Source organism: Phyllopteryx taeniolatus, chromosome 21 (genome assembly GCF_024500385.1).
Source record: "Phyllopteryx taeniolatus isolate TA_2022b chromosome 21, UOR_Ptae_1.2, whole genome shotgun sequence".
Classification (NCBI taxonomy): domain Eukaryota; kingdom Metazoa; phylum Chordata; class Actinopteri; order Syngnathiformes; family Syngnathidae; genus Phyllopteryx; species Phyllopteryx taeniolatus.
Genome location: NC_084522.1, coordinates 13,889,407 through 13,911,557, shown reverse-complemented (window position 1 = coordinate 13,911,557; position 22,151 = coordinate 13,889,407). Strand labels below are relative to the sequence as shown.

The window sequence follows — 22,151 nt, the reverse complement described above, 5'->3', positions numbered from 1 at the left end:
CTTTGGTACATTAATGTGGAGAGTCTCTTTCCCTCCCACTCAGAAATTGCCAATCATATCATAGTCAATTATACCAAAAGGAAAATAAAACTCTCCAAATGAAGACATAATGTAGACATTTTCAGGGGACCATGAGATAATTGTCCATAAAACGTGGGAAGCTAGAATCATGATGTGGTTATATTTCATAAACTCCTGTCTGGCTAAACAGCACACAGATCACATAATATGTATACACTTTATTTTTCTCCATTTTGGACAGCCCGATATTTTATTGCCAGCGAACACCACAGAATACTTGCCAAAGACTCACGGAAAATCTGTCAGGTAAAAGTGGATGTAAAGAGCAATGGAAAACTGTTACTCCAGAGCATTAGGCAAGGTGGTGGTGTAACTATATTAATGTAGTTGGATTGTTCTGTTTAAGAACTAACTTTTAGGTCTCATGTACTCACATAAACAAGTGGGATATAGTTTTGGTCATTTATGCAAGCATGAATGGGGGGGGAAAAAAAAAAAAAAAAAAAAAAAAAAACAATGCACCTGTGTGTGTGTATGTTTAAGTTTGTCCGTTGCCCCTGAACTTCCAAACAGAGAATGCGTGTCATATTTTAAACTACAATGTGGGAATGAGGACTCTGTAATTTGGAGGCCTACTGTGATATAACATCAAGTATTCTTCACATCTTTAGTCTGACCTGGCAGTTTCCCTCCATTCAGTGGCACGGCCATCTCGGAAGGATAGCTCATCCAACTCGGTGAAGAGATCATGGGGAACATGCTCCAAGTCATCGTCCTCCGTGCCCAGAATGAACTGGACCCGCTGGGATGGAGTGTCTGTTAAAATAGTGGCAAAGCAAATCTGTGTACTTAGTAGTTTAACAAGAAATGTAAATATTTGTCACTTTTCCACTGTACATCTACAGTACACATTGAAAATACATACTGTAAATTCAGTCTTTTTTTATGACAAAATGTGTAAGGGAAAAATTATGATATTTCTGTTCCTGTCATGTCTGACTGAATCCAGCAAAGCAGTTTTCTTACAGTTCCATTTGTGATTTACACCTGTCAAAATGCTGAGTCTGGCTGGAATGGCCACTACAACTTGAGTAGAACGCACCACAAATTTTGAAAATCGGATGATGGGTTCCGGTGTGATATCACCTACAGAACATCTGGTTAAAAAAATACCTTTAAATTACAGAAAAAAACAGTATAACTTCATCATTTCACAACGTATCCCCTTGACGGTTTCGTTTCGTCTGCTACTCGGGGAATCCCTTGTCTGATTGGCTGACAAGTTTCAGTTAAAAATACCCACCAGTAAGCTTGGACGGGGCAAAATTCTGAGGGGTTCGCAAAGTCAACACGTCAAATTTACCATGACATTTCAGATTACATCACTTGCCTTAAAATTTCCACTTAAATTGTGCAAAAGTAACATTATTCGTGAGCAATGTGGGCAGTAGGTCATGCAATTTAGTCATTTGTTTTTTCCTGAATATATTTGTTTGAGGATTTTGGAGCCTTTGAAGTGCTCATTCCATGCTTTTTAGAAAATTCCACACAGCCTGAGGCTACTTGTCTTGTTGCTAATTAATGTGTTTTAAAAAAAGTAACAAAGTAAATCAATTTTACATGATTAAACTTAAACTCTGCAACATCGCATGGACATCGGGGACAGTGCCTCTGGATTGGCAGACTCGGGTGGTGGTACCCCTTTTTAAGGAGGAGGACCGGAGGGTGTGTTCCAACTACAGGGGGAATCACACTCCTCAGCCTCCCTGGTAAAGTCTATTCAGGGGTGCTGGAGAAGAGGCTCTGTCGGGAAGTCGAATCTCAGATTCAGGAGGAGCAGTGTGGTTTTCGTCCTGGCCCTGGAACAGTGGACCAGCTCTACACCCTCGGCATAGTCCTCGAGGGTGCATGGGAGTACCCCCAACCAGTCTAAATGTGTTTTGTGGACTTGGAGAAGTCATTCGACCGTGTCCCTCGGGGAGTCCTGTGGGAGGTGCTGCGGGAGTATGGGGTACCGAACGCCCTGATACGGGATGTTCTGTCCCTGTAAGACCGGAGTAAGAGTTTGGTCCGCATATCCGGAAATAAGTTGGACTCGTTTCCGGTGAGGGTTGGACTCCGCCGAGGCTGCCCTTTGTCACCGATTCTGTTCATAACTTTTATGGACAGAATTTCCTGGCGCAGCCGAGGCGTAGAGGGGGTCCGGTTTGGTGGCCTCAGTATTGCATGTCTGCTTTTTGCAGATGATGTGGTTCTGTTGGCTTCATCAACCCGTGATCTCCAACTCTCACGGGAGGAGTTCGCAGTAGAGTGTGAAGCGGCTGGGATGAGAATCAGCACCTCTAAATCTGAGACCATGGTCCTTAGTCGGAAAAGGGTGGAGTGCCCTCTCCAGGTCAGGGATGAGATCCTGCCCCAAGTGGAGGAGTTCAAGTATCTTGGGATCTTGTTCACGAGTGAGGGAAGAATGGAACGGGAGATCGACAGGCGGATCGGTGCAGCGTCTGCAGTGATGCAGACTTTGTATCGGTCCGTTGTGGTAAAGGAGGAGCTAAGCCGAAAGGTGAAGCTCTCAATTTACCGCTCGATCTACGTTCCTACCCTAACCTATGGTCACGAGCTGTGGGTCGTGACCGAAAGAACAAGATCCAAGCGGCCAAAATGAGTTTCTTCCGCAGGGTGTCCGGGCTCTCCCTTAGAGATAGGGTGAGAAGCTCTGTCATCCGGGAGGGGCTCAGAGTAGAGTCGCTGCTCCTCCACATCGAGAGGAGCCAGATGAGGTGGCTGGGGCATCTGATTCGGATGCCTCCCTGGTGAGGTGTTACGGGCACATCCCACCGGGAGGAGACCCCGGGGACGACCCAGGACACGCTGGAGAGACTACGTCTTTTGGCTGGCCTGGGAACGCCTCGGGATCCCCCCGAAAGAACTGGATGAAGTGGCTGGGGAGAGGGAAGTCTGGGCATCCCTGCTAAAGCCACTGCTCCCGCGACCCGACCTCGGATAAGCGGTAGAAAATGGATGGATGAAACTTTCATAGAGAAGTAACAAAAAGCAGAGTAGGCCATATACAAGTTTGATCCTGGGAACAAGTTATAATACACAGCGGCTGAAATAAGTATTTAACATGTCTCCATTTTTTATCACTAAATATATTTCCAAAGGTGGTATTAACATGAAAATTTCACCAGATCTTGGGGACAACCCAAGTAATACATACATACAAACAAAGGAAGCAGAACAAATAAGCTCAGAAATTGAGCTGTATGTCGTAACGTGAAAGGACACAGGAATAAAGTATTGAACACACCAACTGGTATATATTTAATCCTTAGTACAAAGGCCAATGACAGCTCCAAGACGCCTCCTGTATGGAGAAACTAGTCGCATGCATTCCTCTGGTGTGATTTTGGCCTATTCCTCCACACAAGCAGTCTTCAAATCTTGAAGGTTCCGTGCGCTTCTTTTATGGACCTTGAGTTTCAGTTCTTTCCATAGATTTTCGATTGGATTGGATCGAAGTCACATGATTGGCTGAGACATTCTTAATGCTTTTGTTTTTTTTCTTTCAACCCGATTGAGAGTTTCCTTGGCAGCATGTTTTGGGTCATTATCCAGCTGAAATGTCCACCTTCATTTCATTTTCATCATCCTCGTAGATGGCAGCAGATTTTTGGTCAAGAATGTCTCGGTACATTTGCCCATTCATCCTTCCGTAAATCATAAGTTTACCAGTATCATGTGCTGAAAAGCAGCTCCGGATCATCATGTTGCCCATTCATCCTTTCTTCAATAATGTGAAGTTTACCAGTACAATTTGTTGAAAAGCAGCCTCACGCCATCATGTTTCCACCTCCGAACTTCACTGTTGGTATGGTGTTTTTAGGGTGATGTGCAGTGCCATTTCTCCTCCAAACGTGGTGTGCATTATAGCACCCAAACAGTTCAATTTTGCTCTCATCAGACCAGACTATATTCTCCTAGTATTTAACTGCCTTTCCAAATGTTGTTCCGCAAACTTTAAACTGGTTCTTGCGTGCTGACCATGCATACAGGCCATTGCGGCGGAGTGCATTACTCACTGTTTTCCTTGCGACAACAGTACCTGCTAATTCCAGGTCTTTTTGAAGCTCTCCAGAGGTGGTCCTTGGCACTTGGACAACTACTCTGATTATTCTTTCCACTCCTCTGTCAGGAATCTTGCGAGGAGCACCTGATCGAGGCAAATGTATGGCGGTATGATTGGCTATTCATGTACATATTATGGCCCCAACCGTGTTGACTGGAACATTCAGGAGCTTACATGTCCACCCTCGTTTCATTTTCATCATCCTCGCAGATGGCAGCAGATTTTTGTCAAGAATGTCTCGGTACATTTGCCCCTTCATTCTTCTGTCAATAACGTTAAGTTTACCGGTACCATTTGCTGAAAAGCAGCCCCAGACCATGTGTTGCCACCACCGAACTGGTGTTTTTATGTATTACGTATTATGGCCCCAACCATGCTCACTGGAACATTCAGAAGCTTAGATATGCGCCTGTAACCAATGCCATCGTTATGTTTTGCAACAATTAGTTTGTGATGGTCTTGAGACAGCTCTTTGCTCTTACCCATCACGATGTGTGTCTTGACTCACACCTTGGCAATGAGACCTTTTTGTAGGCCATCATTTAGAACTGAACCAGCTGATATTCATTTGCACTGACAAGGGGCTGGATTGCTGTTTGATTATTAATAGATTTAAGGTGTTGTCTTGGCTTTCCATACCTTTTTGCATGTGTTCAATACTTTTTCCCAGTGTCATTTTACACAACTTAATTTCTGAGCTTATTTGTTCTAGTTTGTATGTATGGATTACTTTGGTTGTTCCCTACATCTGGGGAAATATTCATGTGACGTGTTAAATACTTATTTCAGCCGGTGTATATTAAACCAGCTAACCTGAATCGTCTGCTCAATTCATGTGGAATTAGTAGTTCAAAAAGGTATTTGGGACTTAAGCCTTTCAGTGATTTGTGCAGAATGAGTTAATCATTTTAAGTTAATTCTCATTGAAGTGATCTGAAAACCTAAATTTGCTCAAGCTCTTTTCACTTATCAAATCTACTGTAAATCAATAAGTACAAAGTTGCTCTATATCAGTTAGTCAGTGTTCTCACAAGATGATAACTACAAATGCTGACCTCTACTGCGTTTATGTGGCTATTGATGTGCGAATTAATGACACGATGTTTCCAATATTATTGTTGAAAAAGAGATTCTTCAGATGAGCAATATCTTTAGACATATCTAAGACAACCAAGTTTGAAAACATGAATAAAATGTGTTTATTTATATGTTCAGGTAATACGGCAATGGTAAAATGGAGAAGAAGGACTCTCAGAACAAAGTGTTGTTTGGAGGTCAGCAGAAATTGAATGAAGTGAATTGAAACGCTTTGTATTCTAACCATAAGGGGGAGATTCTCTGTCATCCTCTTTCCCGTCCTCAGAATCTTTATCCCTTCTCTTTCTGTGGTGCCTGTGTCCTCTGTGACGATGCCTCCGCTTGCTTTCTCTTCCAATAGGAACATGAACGCCTACGTACACTGCTCTGTGGCCTAAAAAAAAAAACAATTGCAAAATACCATTAAGACAAACAAAGAAAAATTCTTAGAAACAAGACAAAAAGAGGGACAAGGCATTTGACAGTAAATTTAAATTTCAAATGATTAATAGTTGATTGACTCTGATGGTTCATTTTTATAAAGTAACACGTTATCACACTTGTTACGAAGCATATCCAAATTCAAAATAAAACGTGAGACTAAATATCCTACACAAAAGATCACACAAATTTGAACCAGGTAAATTGTGTGCAAAATTCAACATGGTCCTCAATTTCTCCCAAATCCTTGTTACTGCCACACTGAACTGTGAGAGGCAAATGACTTCCCAAACAAGACAGCATTTACACACTTTCTTTAATTTTTGGAAGGAACTAAGGAACAAACAAAGATGAAATGCCATACTTCGACAGAAAACAATATTTTATAAACATGCTGGTGACTGAAAAATATTCTTTATCACTGAAACACATGCTTTTATACATGGTAAAAGAAGTATGTACTATGTGTATGTAAGTAATGTACTGCAAGGGGAAATTCAAGACCTTAGATACCGAGTTGGCATAATGTGACCACCACGTATGGTTTACTGTGAATTTGTGAGGAAGGGGGTACCCCTTCCTCACAAATTCATTGGAGGCTTTTCAGTTGAAAAAGAATGGTCCAGATGCCATCTTGACACAAATGCAAGGCTGCCCTAACAAGAATATTATGCACAGACATTTAAGAACCTTTAAGCAGGATGAACTGCATAGTCACAGACAATGCCAGCAAATACAGTAAAATCTTGTCTAGACCAGATGGGAAAAGGCTTTGGTCGGCAAAAAACAGTGGGGAAAAACGAGCACCATTTTTGAATGAGGGACTTGAGCGATGAGGAAATGAAGCCGCATAATCAGGAAGCTTTATGAGAAGAAACACGGTCAAAAATTAAATTCAGTCATGTGGCTTATCTTATGACTTACTTTCTAAGTCGTCCTTTTCGTAGTTTGTTTGAATAGTGAAGCTGCTCTTTCCATGGTCAACTATTGCCTCCTCATCTAGACCCTAGGAAAGAGACAAAAGGATACAAAGGTACATTTTAAGAAGAATTATTAAAATCCTTACATATCCAAACTGAACCAAACCAAAGTGTGAACACACTTTTAGTCTCAAGTTTTATCCAGAAGTCAGTTTAGACAAGGGATGCGCTCGCGTATGAGCATTCATTCATTTTCCATCTTGATTGGCCATTATTGATTATCAGAGATTTATGCAATACATGAAGAAACACATTGAGTGACAGCAACACAAGTAGCCACTTGCATGGCAAAGTTGCTCACATTTGCACTTCCTATGAGGCAAGCTTAAGCTATTCAGAGCAGTAATTTCAGCCAACCCTGTGGAGAACGGACAATACCGAGGGTAGCCTCCATCTGCCTTTGGGTGGGAGTGACGGTTACTGACTGTCGTTTGTGCCTATGAACCCAACAGCAGCTCAGAGTACCCAATCTTTTTGGAATCCTTCTGGAGTTGTTCTCGAGGGGGACTTCACCGCTCACCTGGGCAATGACAGCGAGACAAGGAAGGGCATGACTGGGAGGAACGGCACCCCACCAGAACCGAGCAATGAACTATTATTGTACTATTGTGAAGCAGTTTTCTCAGACCATATGCCAGTATTATTTGAGGTTGCTCTTGCTGCTACTCTAGTTAATCCTCTCACTATGGTGCGGCGCTGTCGTGATTTTAACCCCACCACTGCTTCCCATTTCTCAACCACTTTTAATGTCAACTGTGTCATTCAAACCTGTTTAAAGCTAAATTTGAGCCCTGGTTAAATGACACGACAACAGCTGGTAGACAGGAGTGTTGGAGGGCTGAGCGCAAATGGAAGAAGGATATTGCAGGTATCTTTCTAAACATTGAAGAGTTGCTGGCATCATTATCAGACAACTGAGAATCTGTTTTACATCATCCTTTTAACGTGCCATACACCTTGTGACATTTTTAAAATAATTAACTCTGTCCTATATGCCCAACAATCTGTCTGACTGAAGGCCTCACCCTCTCTTTGTGAACCGTTCCTTAACTATTTTGTAAATAAGGTGTCTTCTGCAAGGGATCTAATCCCACCTTTGTATGACCCTTCAATCCGTGTCACCTGCCCTGCGTTTAACAACTTTGACCCTGCGACTCTATCCTCTTTATAGGAGATTGTGGGTCACTGGAATCCCTCAAGATCTCCTAATGACACAGTCCTGCTGCGCTTATACAATGATGTTTTCCCCGCTGTAGGACAGTCTGTTCTTACTATTGTAAATCGCTGTGTCTTCAAATGTGGTCCCCTAAATGTTTATACCTGTACATGCAGTTGTTCGGCCTTTGATTACGAAACCCTGACTTGATCCTACAGTCCTGACCGTAATGGATATTCTCTCACATTGCTCAAATGTCTACATATAGTATAAAAGACAGAGTTGATTGTCTTTGTCGGCTCCACTGGGAACGCCATGGTAGATCAAGGTTCCTTGGGAGCTAGTGCATTTCAGACATCATTTTTAAATTATTTTCTTTTAAATCTTCAAATGCTTTTGCCCCACCCTACCTCTCTGAGCTTCTTCACCGTTTTGAGCACACTCGCTCTCTCAAATCAAATGATCAGCTGCTCCTAACTATGCCAAAAACCAGGCTAAAGCTCGAAGTTGAGTCATGTCCTCTAACCAGATATCCGTGTTTTGTTTCTAAATACATTGAATACGTCTGAAGTGGTGAAAACGTGCAAAGACACAATATAGTGCTAAATTGTTGAGATATAGCTTAGGCATCTTTTTCACTGTTTGAATTTTCCTGATTTTGGGGGGTGACATCACGGCGCTCGGGCGTATACTTTCTAGCGTGTGTTCCCTCCCCCACTATATAAAGACAAAGTGATGTCATTTCATTTGGCTGCTCAGTTGCGTGTTAGCTGTGCTTAGCTTCCATAACAAGACCCATTAACCACTCCAGCGTGCAGTTAGCAAGCTAACGATGGCTACACCCCAAAAATGTGTCTTCGCAAGATGCCTCAATTTATAAAACAGCTCGGTGACGTATTGTGAAGCTCCCAAAAAAATGAAACAAAAAAATGCAATGGATTGACTTTTCTAAAGATATGCAGATGGCGAGCTGAACATTAACACCAGCAGTCGACACTGCAGTACGCATTTTACGATGGATAGTTTTGTAAACGTTCAGAGATAACATGGCTTTGTGGGTTACTTTAAACTACTGAATAAAAAAGCAATGGGTTGACTTTTTGAAGACACGCGGATGGTGAGCTGAACATCAACTCCCCCATCAGCCGACTCTGCAGTGCGCATTTTAGGGCGGATAGTTTTGTAAACTTTCACCAGGCACAACATTGCTTCGTGGGTAACTTGATACTAGTAAATGGGGCAGTGCCAACTGTCGAACTACCTGGGCTTCCTCCTAACATCATCTGTTCGGCCGTGACATTATGTGAACAACAATGAGGGTAAGTGGACTTGTGTGCTTATTTTTATGATTATAGTCCACAATAACCATTAAATTTTGAAGTTGAGCTTCCTCACGTGATTTTACGTCCTATAAGCTTTTTTTTTTTTTTTTTTTTATTCATTCAAATTTGGCAGGCTTGTTAACATTACTCTTCTCTGTGGTGTGTTGAATTTACATGCCATTTTTTTGGGCCTGCTTAGTGCCAGTTTAACTCCGATGGTGGAGAAATATGCTGGTCTGACCTGGCAGACCCAAACGTATTGTGAGGGTCTGCTTTGATTGTGTGGCAGAGTCCTCTGTCAGAAGTATTTTCAACTCCCTTCTCCAACAGAGCTTTGACCAGTCCATGGGAAGCAGATGGACCATGTTCCGTGTCTCCATTGTTGAGTTGGCTGACAGCAGCTAAAGCTTGGTCCGCATTGCCAGCAGTGAGTCGGCTTTGTTTCCTGTGAGGGTTGGACTCTGCCATAGCTACCCTTTGTCACCAGTTCTGTTCTTAACTTTTATGGATACAATTTCTAGGTCTGGCCGAAGCGTTGAAGGAGTCCGGTTTGGTGGCCTGAGTAATATGTCACTGCTTTTTGCCAGATTATGTGGTTCTGATGGCTTTATAAAGCCACAGTTTTAACTCTTGCAGGAGTGATTCTTAGCAGAGTGGAAAGCAGTTGGAATGAGAATCATTACCTCCTAATTTGAGGCCATAGTTCTCAGTCGGAAAAGGGGGCCGGACCCTCTCCAGGTAAGGGCTGAGATCCTGACCCAAGTGGAGGAGTACAAGTATCTTGGGGTCTTATTCACGAGTGAGGGAAAGAATGGAGGGGAACTTGACAGGTGGATTGGTACAGCATCAGCAGTGATGCAGACTCTGCATTGTTCTTCTGTGGTGAGAAAGGAGCACAGCCAAAAGGCAAAGCTCTCGATTTACCAATCGATCTACTTTCCCTAACCCTTAACCAAGGGTCACGTGCTGTGGGTCGTGATGAAGATCAAGGGTACAAGTGGTCAAAATGTGTTTCCTTTGCAGGTTGTCCGGGCTCTCCCTTAAGCCTAGTACACACATAAATGCAAATGAACAAATGAACTTTAATTTCTCAAAATAACTAAATGCACACACAAATTCAAAACAATATACCTCTTTAACCCAAGACGTGGTTGGTCCAATTACAAAACATGTTATTAGTGTTCTCTTGACTTTCTGCCCTTAAGTGTTGGGACATTCAGACAGCTGCAGAGAAACTGTATTTAGTTACTGCAGTGTGTGTGGCCAAAGTGGGTGCACCACCAGCTAACAGATGTCACATGGATATCACACCATGCAATAACCACAGAAATTATCGCATAACCATAACATAATCTCACACTCACCTAAGTGTCACAATGTCCACCAAATTACTTTCAAAGAATAAAACAGATTTAACACTAAGATAAACAAAATGATATGCAATATTGATTTCGACTTGTACACTAATGACAACCCTCAGTCATATATTTGATAAGGCAAATACCTAACCCTACTGTATCTCAAGTACAGTACTGTATCAAGACCACAGAGGAAAAGCCTGTTTAAGACAACGTCACATGGGTTTATAAATACCACAGGGTGACAGTGACCTAATGTTGGCATGGGCTGGTGGTTGATAAGAATGGACTGAATTAAGGATACACAAAAAGAAGAGTTTAGAAGGGTTATTCATGAGGACACTTCCTTACAAACGTTTTAGTTTAAATTTCTGAAGCAAACATCATCTCACACTAAATATTACTTTTGATTTTAGTGATACACCATACACTTTCTTCGTGTATTAGTCAACAGCATTTTTAAACGAAGGGTTCCAATGTACAATTACCTGGTCTTGTGGTTAAGGCCTCTTTATACTCCCGCGGTCACACGGCCGACAACGCCCGCATTGCATCACGTGACCAACGAATTGCCCCGCGCACCCGACAAAAATAGTTTCTGCGCGTCAAACGCCGCGGATATCATCTCTTGTGATTGGTCCGTTTTAGTAACATGCTGTGATGACGTACCAGCGTGCCCATTGGTTCTACATACCATCTACGTCGCCGCCTTCTCGATCAATTTTGCAGCATAATTAAACGTAGCATCTGGTCATCTAGGTCAATTTGTTCTGGCGCGGTTGCCACTGTTGTTGCTTTGTTCCTTGTTACTGAAAGGAAAGTAAAAACGGCTACCGGAAATGGCAAAAAATGCAGTGGAAACTCCACCCTGTGCTGTCCTATCCAATACCAGCCGTATTGACACCCCCGACTTGGAGGAGAACTGCTGCACACTTTCAAAACAGCGCGCGTGGGTTGTGCTCGAGTACAAAGGCAAACTACGCGTGGGACACCCCCAGTGACGTTAGCGCGGTCACCGTCCGCGCGAGTATAAAGAAGCATTTAGGGTAAATCATAGGGGGAGGATCTTTTCCATTCAATCCCCAGTCAATCACAGAGAAGTACTTGTGCCAAGTGGGAAGGAACGCAAAACAAAAGGTGATGAAGGCACATACTGAAAAGATACATGATACATTGATGATATCACTGCCTCATGTCTTGGCCTCAATGTGTGACTGGAGTCACCACCGCAGACCACGTAGACATTTTGTTGTAATGGAAAGTATTTACAATATGCCACGACTTGCTTTCCATGTTACATTCCTGATCATGAGCCTGACTTAAATGACAATTCCCACATGTATTACCATAATCACTCTATTGTTAGAATCGAGGCCATCTTGGACTCCATTTATTTGTGCACTAGAAAGTGTGTGTCTTATGTTTGCATTCCTCTGATGGAAGTGGATTTGCATGATCATGTGTAGTGCCCCAGTCTGACAGCACCACAAGAAATACTGGGCTTACATTCCTGGACCAGGTAAGTAAATCTGTAAGGGTGGCTAAAGTTGACTGATCTACTCCTCGCTAACCACACAGTATTGGGAGAACACATTATTTTGGATTAAAAGGTACATTCATAAGTACAGTAGATGCAACCAAATGTATGCACACTTGAATCTTTCTGGAATAATATTGGTGAGAGAAGACTGACCTAACCGTTCCGAATACAGAGCATCTGTATTAGCCAGATACTACACGTGAGTCAATGTTTACATGCAAAGACTAAAGCTGGTTACAAAAATAACAATAATCTTAGTCTTTTTAAGATTCTTAAAATTCCACTTGCTGAAATGTGTTCGTTTTTGCTGTATAACATCTGTTCGTGTACTGTTTTCTGTTAATTAACCTTCAAGTACTATGCTAGGAACACTGTGTGCTAAGTACAACGTAAGAACACAATGTTCATATTTTTGGGAATAAACATATAGTCTAACAATATGTAAAGTACAATTGTGTATTATTTATCTGAAGTTCCAATAAACATTTTGTAATCAACTGTGTAAATGGGAAAATGTCACAGTGAGGTCTATTAGAAGGACAGCTACAGTAGGTTGTTTGATTGTTAATCCCGTTATTATCATTTGTTAAATTGTTTCATTTCTCAACCAAAATTTGAGGTGTTTCTCTCTCTTTGAGGATATGGCAACATGTTTCCAGTGAGAAATCTCTGCATTGTAGATCCATAACAATGTCACTTGTATTGGTAACCTTTGTTTGATTTAATTTATTTAATTTAATAAAAAGCGTAGTACAGTATTGAAATTCGTGTCAATGTTATATTCATTGTGAACTAAACTTCAGTATGTTGAAAAAGAAAAAGATACCACAAAAAAAGTCTATGACTGCAATATCTGTGCCTCTCAAATCTGTTCCCGTGTGACTGCATTCCAACAAAAATAAATGTTCCTCATTGAATGTGGAAAATTACAAGTCTTTCATCAGTGCTCATAACTAGACTGAACAGTTTACCCTAGTCAGTAAGCGTCATCTGTTCAAACAGCATGCACCACCTTTGTGTTGGCAGACCTATTTGAGCCCACCTCTCCCAAACAGCCTCCTTTTATTGTCCCTTCTCTCCTTGTCCCGCTATTTCAAGCAGCCATAACAGTCCCTGCCGGTTTCTTCTCGTCTTCGCTTCATGAGATCCCTCAAGATTAGAAAGCAAATGTCCCCATTTCAAAAAGCATGTCGAATGAATAAGGCAACAGCCTCGAATCACCCCCTCTTTCACCTTGGATTTGACTTTCTAACATCTCAGATTTCTCTACCTACCAGACAGTGCACTAAGCACATGCCCTGTTTAATAGCGCTCCGCTCTAGAAGGGCAAAAAACTCATGAACAATGCATGCACCATTACTGGAGATTGCACATGCAGACACAGGACCTACCGTTAGCACATGCTTTTCTTGGTTTTGTTTGTCCATTGAGATTCTACCAAAGACAGCAAGGACGTTAGCCAGTTCCCCTTTTTGACAGTTATCTTGTAGAGACTGCACTCAGTAGAGACACAATCACACTCTTCTTTTCCCAATTCCTCTACTTGTGTCTTTATACAGCGAGGAAGAGCGAGAGAGAGAGAGAGAGAAATAGAGAGAGAGAGTGAGAGTGAAAGTGAGAGTGAGAGAGAGAGAGAGAGAGAAAGAGAAAGAGAAAGAGAGAGAGGGTCCAAGCTGCTTCATAACACAGTGCTCTGGTCTACTCCGTTGTCTGCCTGCTCTTTGCTACGCAGCCAATCCCACCATGGCACCATTAATATTTTAATCGCCCCGGCCAAGAGCTAAAAAAACGCACACACAGAGCAACACATGTAGGACATACGCACATGTTCGGAGGGCATACAAATGTTTACCCGCAGAGGTATTCAGGTCACAAATGAAAACCAATCCCCCACACAGATAAAAGGAAACAGGTACACAGCTTGGCATTCTTCAGGCGGCGGCTTTGAATTGAAGCTAGGAGTATATTCATTAAGATTCTTAAAAAAAAAACAATATTGACATTGACCTTGGAGTTGAAACATTTCACCGATAATTCAAAAACTATCTTTGTCTCTGGTCATAATATGTTTTTCTTTTTGGGGAGGAGGAGGGAAACAAAAGGTGGACACAAGAAGCAATGATAAAAGAGGATTCGCTGGAGATCATTATGGATGCTTTACTGGAAACAGCAGATGGATATAATAGGCTTACTAGCCGTTTTATTTAGTTCCATAAGTAGTGTTAAAAGACAATACCTACAGTATGCCCTCAGTTGATGTGCAATGTACTGTACTGTTTCATAGTATACTACTATTGCGCACTATTATGCTTGTGCCACAGTGAGGCACGAGGACACATGCCATAGGACACGTGCCTGCGTTATCGCGCCCTTTATGTTTGCTGTCTTCCTATCTGTCAGCAGATGGCTTTTTTGATGGCGCTTTGGCTCTGTGAAACTGAGAACACAGCTCCTTAATAAATATGCAACGTTCAGCCGCCACAACTTAACAACTAGTCACAAAGCGATGGTGAAAAGGTGAAACCAAACTTGAACCAGCAATAGCTGCCACACTGAATGACGAATGTGTGAACAGAATCAAAAGCGTGCGGAAACATGGGACACTATGGGTGAGATATTACGGGACTGTTTACAGTGGAAACTCGCTAAAATGTGAATCGTACCAAACTGAATCCATTTAATGTTAGAAACAAGACATAGATGATCTAATGATTGAATCTATTAGTGGAAAGTGGGTGAAATCATCACAGTCTTCCCTCTAAATTTCATTGTTTTTAAACCATGGCACCTGAAGTGGCCCGTTTATGTTCACCAATAATATTTATTTCTCAAAGTGCAACAAGCCTTTATATAGAAAACAAACATTGTGATACAGTATCAGAATGTCCATAATAAGCAAGAAAATCACAATTTCAATATTGTTAGGTTCCTCATTTTAACATAACCCCTCAAAAGCTTGAAGCTCAGTTGTGAACAGCAACTTTTTGGAGTACTCACATAAAACCTAAGTGCAGAGCTGACACACCGGACAAGGGCTCATTCACAATTTTGTGAAACTAACAATAGTGGAACAACTAAGGTTGACTTCCAGGACGCTGGTCGACCTTAGATAAATATTATTTTTTTTTTTAACAATCGAAAATTTAAAAAAATGGAAACCGAAACTCACAAAACCTTTATAACCACAAAGGTGGAGTTTTAGGTCACATTAACATAACAAATAACATTAACATTCTTAACCATCATACAATTGTAAAAAAAAAAAAAATCATTACGTAATAAGACTGTAGAGAGGGAAGGATGAAAGTCGCCTCGTTTAAAGACTAAATACATCTAACTTGCGTTATAGACCATTCTTCCATTATTAAGAGCTAATCCATATAAGAAGCCCGGAAAATTAAGCAGTTTTTTAATTGCATCGATGTGGCAGTTGGGCAGGGCCGTAAAAAAGTAAAGAGGGCATATTATGAAAAATTTACTTTGTATTCTGAATACAACTAGTTGTGTCTCTGGGGCACTGGGGCGGGGGCTGTCCACCCATTCCATTTGAAATGAAACAACCAAGTGAAGTAATTAACATAACAACCACCCATACACTGAGTCTCACAGCCAATCACTTGGCAGCTTGCCTGGCAGGAGTTACAGATCGAAAGAACCACTTGGAAGCAGTGGCAGAAGCACTATCATGTCAAAGCAAAAAAGGTAAGCAGAGCTAGTGTTTGCACCGATAAGCATTAGCTGTAGCTTCTGATAATAAGGTTATAATAACAATTCACTCAGGTGTCTATGTGGGGTTGTGGGTATTTGTGTTTGGGGATCTCATGTGCCACACCACTACATTGAATGACAAGTGTAATTTGGCAGCTTGGTGATAAAAAGCTGCCACCACAAGTGACAATGCAATATAATCTCTATTAAGTGTGTTTGTGTGTGTGCTGCTTTAAGTGTCGTCAGATAGTATTAGAACAGTATTAGCTTCTGTGAAACAGCACTTTTAGTACTCGATTACACCGTGAAGAATTGCAGTAGATGTGGTGGGTGAGTGTGTCATACACAAAATGAACTCTAAGGTCACTCGCCTGTTTTCCATATTATAGACTCTGCCTCCGCTAGTAGAAACAAGCAGCAAAACATGAGCATTGGCAGGTACGGGCTGTATGAGGCACACTGTTTTTTTATTCTAATGAAAGCCATGCTTGCCAGTGGCCCAGCAGTATAAGGGCAAGATGAGAGGTACCGAAGGCATGAGACAGATCCGCCCCTAGAACTAGCTAATTCCAGAACAAAAGCATGTCAGACGATATGTCTCTTTTAAAGCAGTTGCCTGAACACAGCTGACGTGCCCGATTACAAATGCTTCTTCTTTTACCATAATTATACTTTTTTATGGTCCATTTTGCTGTTGATTTGGCCTTATTGTACTGAGTAGTCAGAGCACAGAGGAATGTCTTGCCATGCTACTGCTATGAAGCAATAATTTCCCTCTCTGCCACCCTACCCTTCTCTGGGGGGCTTCACAAAAAAAGCTATTCTATTTGAAAGCTTGTAGGGTTAATAATCCCTTAGTCACTGAGCAGAGGTCTGACCCAATATGTTCACATCTCTAGTTGCATTATGTCACACATGATGATAGTCAGACCTCCAGATTTTCTAAGCAGATTTTTCATGAAAATGTTCACACAAGCCATTAAACAGGTTATCAATTCACTGCTCCATACCCAAACAAACCAATAGAAGGCAGCAGAGAACAAGCATGAGGCCCAGATGTCGATTATGCACCAAATACATAAAATGATGTACTTAGTTTTACTTCTTTAAAAGTGGAGTCAAATATTATGACCAATTCAGAAACGCTGCTATTTATATATTTCACTTTTCTAACTTCAAGCAAGGTACTCAAAGCACTTACGGTCTCCTCATTCACCTACTGATGACGTAGCATCAGGAGCAACTAGGGGTTCAGTATCTTGCTCAAGGACAATTCAACAGCAGTATCTAATTGTAAAGATTAAAGTGAACCATTTTGTGCAATTAGTTCACAATTTTAATTGGGTGGTGAAGTGACCGGCTAGAAATATAATAATAGCACAATTTACTCATGGCAGCAGCGCTTCATACACAACACTAGTGTGTGTAAGTGGCGCATGGAGATCATCACCAAACATCAATACCCTCCCACCGCGTCAGCAACTTCCCAGACCAATTAAATACAGTGGAACCTCGGTTCACGAAATCCCCTGTTTACAAAAATCAGTTTCTGAAAATGTTGCTTCACAACCGAAGCTACAGTTCGTGAACAGTCACAGCATCCACAACTCGGACCGCTCAGTTGTGCTTCCTCTTCCAAAGCTTAAACATCATTCATTCCATGCATAACATATTTCAGATAGCTTTGTTTTTTCTGCAGTAAATTAGCCCTCGGTATGGCTCCCAAGAAAGGGAAAAGAGCATGTGATGGTGCGATTAGGAAGCCCTGGAAAATGCTATGGTTCTGGCACCGTCCAAGGAGCTTCTCACTGCCTGGGTTGGGCACATACTGGAGCTAGAACAGAATAATTATATTTCTATTCATCTTTATGGGAAAATGGACTCAGTTCGGCAACAGTGTCAGAAATGATTCAGTTTGCGAACCAGAATCTACTGGACAGTATGTGCCGGTTATCAGAAGCTAACGCAGCTAACTAATGGTAATCTGTGCATCCAACAAACCTCAATGCAGCTCTGCTTACCTTTTGGCTTTGACAACAGAGCAGGTGTTTCCCCGGAGGGGTATGTGGGTGTTTCATGTGTGACAGTGCCTCTTCACAATCGTGTTTTAGACTCCAGCTTTCACTTGAAAGTGGCTCTACATCTTTGCCCAGCCGAGCTGATCATGTGATGGGCAGAGAAACTCGGTGCGCAGGCAGTTATTATGCAAACTACCCCACCTGTAAAACACCAATGGAGCAGAAGTGTAGAACTCCTTGCTCACAGTCGCATTTTTAGAAACAGGTTGATAAAAGATTTACTTGGTTGTCTCTCTTCACACTTGATGGGTGGACAGGCGCTCCAAATACCCAAATATTTGCATACAGCCATTAAAAAGATGAATGTTCCATCATGGATATGTTGATTTTATAGTTTATAACATGCAAGAACTTGCTCACAGCAAGACAACGGTGCATTTAAGATGTGAATTTTCTTGGCTTAACGTACCCAGAGAATTTCCGCAGCATTACAGCAGCTTAAGCCTCTGTATGTAACAGCAATCCCACTGACTTGATTTCCGTGGCTGGGGAAAGACGTAGGCAGTGATCAAGCAAGTGCTTTTCATTGAGCAGCGAAGGGGGTCATGTTTCCTCACCAGTAAGCACATGCTTATCCATGTACAAATAAGTACCTCGACAGACAGACACACAAACATAGCAGCAGGCAACCTTACACCAGCATTTAGATTCCTCAGTTTGGCATTTTAAACTTAGCACTGCAACCTGTTTCTTTTTAGGATTTGTTCGCACAGCTCTGGAGTTTGCCAACCGCGATCCCATCTGTCACTAATGCTTTGCTCCTGGGACAGGTCACTGGGATTCTGTTCCCATGCAGTCTGTACACATCAAGTGAAGTTGACTGATTTTTCTGATTGTGTTTCAGTTCCTATTTCTCTTCTCTAATCAAACAAGTGAACATTCAACTACAATTCAGCATTTCCTACATGAAATGTGATCCATCACTGGACTATTGCCTTTGTAAAATGGCATTTTTAAGCCAAGCAGAGGCTTGTTAATTGCAACCAACTGTGCGCTTAACAGGACCACAGAGAACTTACTTTTAATGAGAGTAGATAGAATCCCATTTTGTTAAACGTCCAGTATGTTTACCTGAACAAACGATTCAGCCAAACGCTTAAATAACTTTTTAAACGTTAATATCAAACCTGGGCGAGTTCCTTCCCGGCTAGCCCAATTAGCTAGCAAGTTACTATCTTGTAACAAAACCCCCTAAAACAGCAACAAAACGTCAATAAAACACATTTCCACGGAACGCGTTCTTCTGAAAAGCCCAGTGTCGCTCAGCAAGTCAAATCACTTCTTAACGCCGTGCCACGTGTCAGAGTAAGAAAGCCGGCCGGCTAACAATAGCAACTGCCGGAGCGAGTCCCGTTGAATTGGTCGCCCCACAGCATCCCTTGTGCTTAACCAGCTTGCCTGGCGAACACAAGGTAAAAGACGGACAAAGAAACAGACTGACGTGAGCGCTTTTCGGTGTGGTGCGGGTACATACTGTTCTCAAGAAGGGCCGCGTTTGTTCCGACGATTCATCCATCGCACTCCCCGCTAGACTTTTGGGCCACCGGTGAGGGTTTTTTTTTTTTTTTTTTTTTTTTTTTTTTTTTTTTTTTTTTGCCGGTCGTGTAGCGTAGAGGAAACCGGCGAGGGTGACACTTGAGTGAACACTAGCTCACTGGCTGGCGGCTGCGTGTTCGTCGATGACGTACAAAGGCCGCGCCTCCACAATGAGCGACAGCGAACGTTCGCCAATAAGATTTGAACATAGAGATTGGGAGCTAATCAAACCGCGAGACGTCACTTATATGGTTGGATTTTGGTTCGCTGCACAACGGCGAAGCGGGCTTTTTGTGTTAAGCTAACATCCTTTTTTTTTTAGGTTATTTTAATTCATTCCCAGTTGCAATACACACATGCAATATCTAAGCCAGCACCAGCCCCTTTTACCGAGGAGAGAAAGCCCGGACCCCCCTTTTTTCTTCTTCATTGATCAGTAGTTACAAAATGAATAACAATACTACATCTGTCATCAATTCTCCCCAACTGTTTTGATGACAGACGAATAGTTCTTTATTTTGAGTTCTTGAGAATTGGGCCCCTTGCTGATCCACACAAGCCTTTCTAAGTAGGCTTCTTGACTGTCCATCCATCCATCCATTTTCTGAGCCGCTTCTCCTCACTAGGGTCGCGGGCGTGCTGGAGCCTATCCCAGCTGTCATCGGGCAGGAGGCGGGGTACACCCTGAACTGGTTGCCAGCCAATCGCAGGGCACATAGGAACAAACAACCATTCGCACTCACAGTCATGCCTACGGGCAATTTAGCATCTCCAATTCATGCATGTTTTTGGGATGTGGGAGGAAACCGGAGTGCCCGGAGGAAACCCACGCAGGCACGGGGAGAACATGCAAACTCCACACAGGCGGGGCCGGGGATTGAACCCGGGTCCTCAGAACTGTGAGGCTGACGCTCTAACCAGTCGGCCACCGTGCCGCCGCTTCTTGACTGTGTTCACAGAAATTAATACATAAATTAAATAAGTCATAAAAGTAAGTAATTAAATAAGTTAAATACATCTACTGTTTTTGTTTGTTTGTTTTTCTTTTTTCTTAATTGTGTGAATCATTTTGGCAATGGGATCCCTTTTTTTGGGGGGGCTTGTACACCTGCCCCCAAAAATGTCTGCACGTGCCTGATCTAAGCTATATTATTTCAAAATAAGTATTTGAATTCCCCCAAATGTGGTCAACATACATGCGGTATGGTTTAACTTTTGGGCTATAATTCATAAATTCTGTTTGGCGCAAACACAACATTGCTCATCACCAAAAGAGCACCATGTACAGAGAAGTATGTGGTGACATCATGCTTTGGGGCTGTTTTTCTTCAGCTTGAACTTGAGCTTTAGTCAAGGTGAAGGGAATTATGAACAGTTCGAAATAGCAGTCAGTGTTGGCACAAAACCTTCAGGCCTCTGATAGAAGAGAATTATTGCTTATTATTGTATTGTTGTTTAGAAGCAGAGCAGGAAAAACATTAGTCACACACGTGCCATTTCGGCTATTTACAAAGTAAAAAGCGCAATGAGTGATCTAGTAAAGTATGAAGAAAATTGATACATCATACCCAAAAGCCTTAGCTCTGACTTTGACTTTATTTTCTAATAAAGTTTAGAACTTGTATAAGTCTCAATATTTGTTCATTATATGAAATAATATTTTTTATTTTTATTTTTATTTTTTTTAAGTATATGTTGCAAGATGCCGCAGCCAAAATGAATGAAACAAATTTCGAATGGTTTGAACTCGCTTTCACCAGTAGATGACAGTGTTGCATCAACAGCCGGTTTCCTGTCATAGCGGGCAGGTGTTAAAAAAAAAAGAGGAGTTTTAATTTGATATGCAGAATAAGACTCTGTCCCTTTACATCTGATAATTAAATTAAATCTACCTTGGGAGATGTGCACACTTTTCTGGCTTTCACTGCCAATATAAAGATCTAGTTTGCTTTGCCAATTAAAGTTTTATGAATAGGTCATCTTTAAATTGGCTTTGCGGCACACACTTCTCCCGACAACAGCTTCACTCATGTGTATTGCTACATTACATTATTGCTAATATAAACTATACTGTATAATATAAACTACACTCAATTGGAATTGTAGTTTAAAAAAAAAATAGAGCTCCTTTCTCACTCGCCTGTCAACATCCGACATAATCACTTGGTAGCTTAGAAATAGAACTGAAAAGGTGGGAAATCAAACTCTCACCTCTTAATTGTACCCTGAATCTTAAAGATAGTGAGAGCCTATTAGCGCACAAGGAAGAAGTGCGCTCTGTACCACCCAGAACACATGCATCTAAATAATGCAGCTGAGGGATGAGTCAGAATTTAGACAAGTGGAAAAAGCACTGTGTTGGCATCCACCTGTGAAGGGAGTATGGGAGTCAAACAAACATTCAATGTGAGGCGTTGTGATGATTGCCCAACAAGTTTTCTCTCTCAATGCTGCAGGAAGTTAAAACAATGCAGAAGCGTTCTGTGATAAACAACTACTGTCCATAAAGGTTCACCCATCTATTTTCTGAACCACCTAACCAGTTTAAGATCACTAAGAAATATTAGGGTTAGCATATCCAAGGCAGACTACACGTAGACTGATGACCACTGAACGTCAGGGTGATTTTAAACTACTTGAATAAAATACAAACACAGGCCACCGACGAAGTTTCCCAAACTCTACGCGAAAAATGTGAGAGAATTTCTTGCTAGAGAGATTTACATCAGCAATAGTTGCTGTCACTCAATGACGCCGGTGAGTAAAAGTGGAATCAAAATCACTGTAAACAGTGCTGTCTTTTCC

General features: G+C 41.8%; 1 protein-coding gene across 14 annotated transcripts in view; it reads right to left on the bottom strand.

Moving 5' to 3' along the window:
• The window catches only part of LOC133470647 (sodium bicarbonate cotransporter 3-like), a 54,480-nt gene extending 35,022 nt beyond the window's left edge, over positions 1-19,458 (bottom strand). For 4 of the 14 annotated variants that reach the window (XM_061759237.1, XM_061759238.1, XM_061759243.1 and 1 more), the window contains exons 1-4: positions 19,285-19,457; positions 6,593-6,674; positions 5,472-5,621; positions 699-837 (exon numbers count right to left, since the gene is read on the bottom strand). In XM_061759237.1, the coding sequence (XP_061615221.1) occupies positions 699-837; positions 5,472-5,621; positions 6,593-6,674; positions 19,285-19,326 (413 nt within the window). In that variant the 5' untranslated portion in view covers positions 19,327-19,457. Of the gene's footprint in view, positions 1-698; positions 838-5,471; positions 5,622-6,592; positions 6,675-11,178; positions 11,383-13,415; positions 13,608-19,284 lie in introns of those variants that run through there. The other 10 variants (XM_061759230.1, XM_061759232.1, XM_061759236.1 and 7 more) reach the window with 6 other exon arrangements.
• Between the last annotated feature and the right edge of the window lie 2,693 nt (positions 19,459-22,151).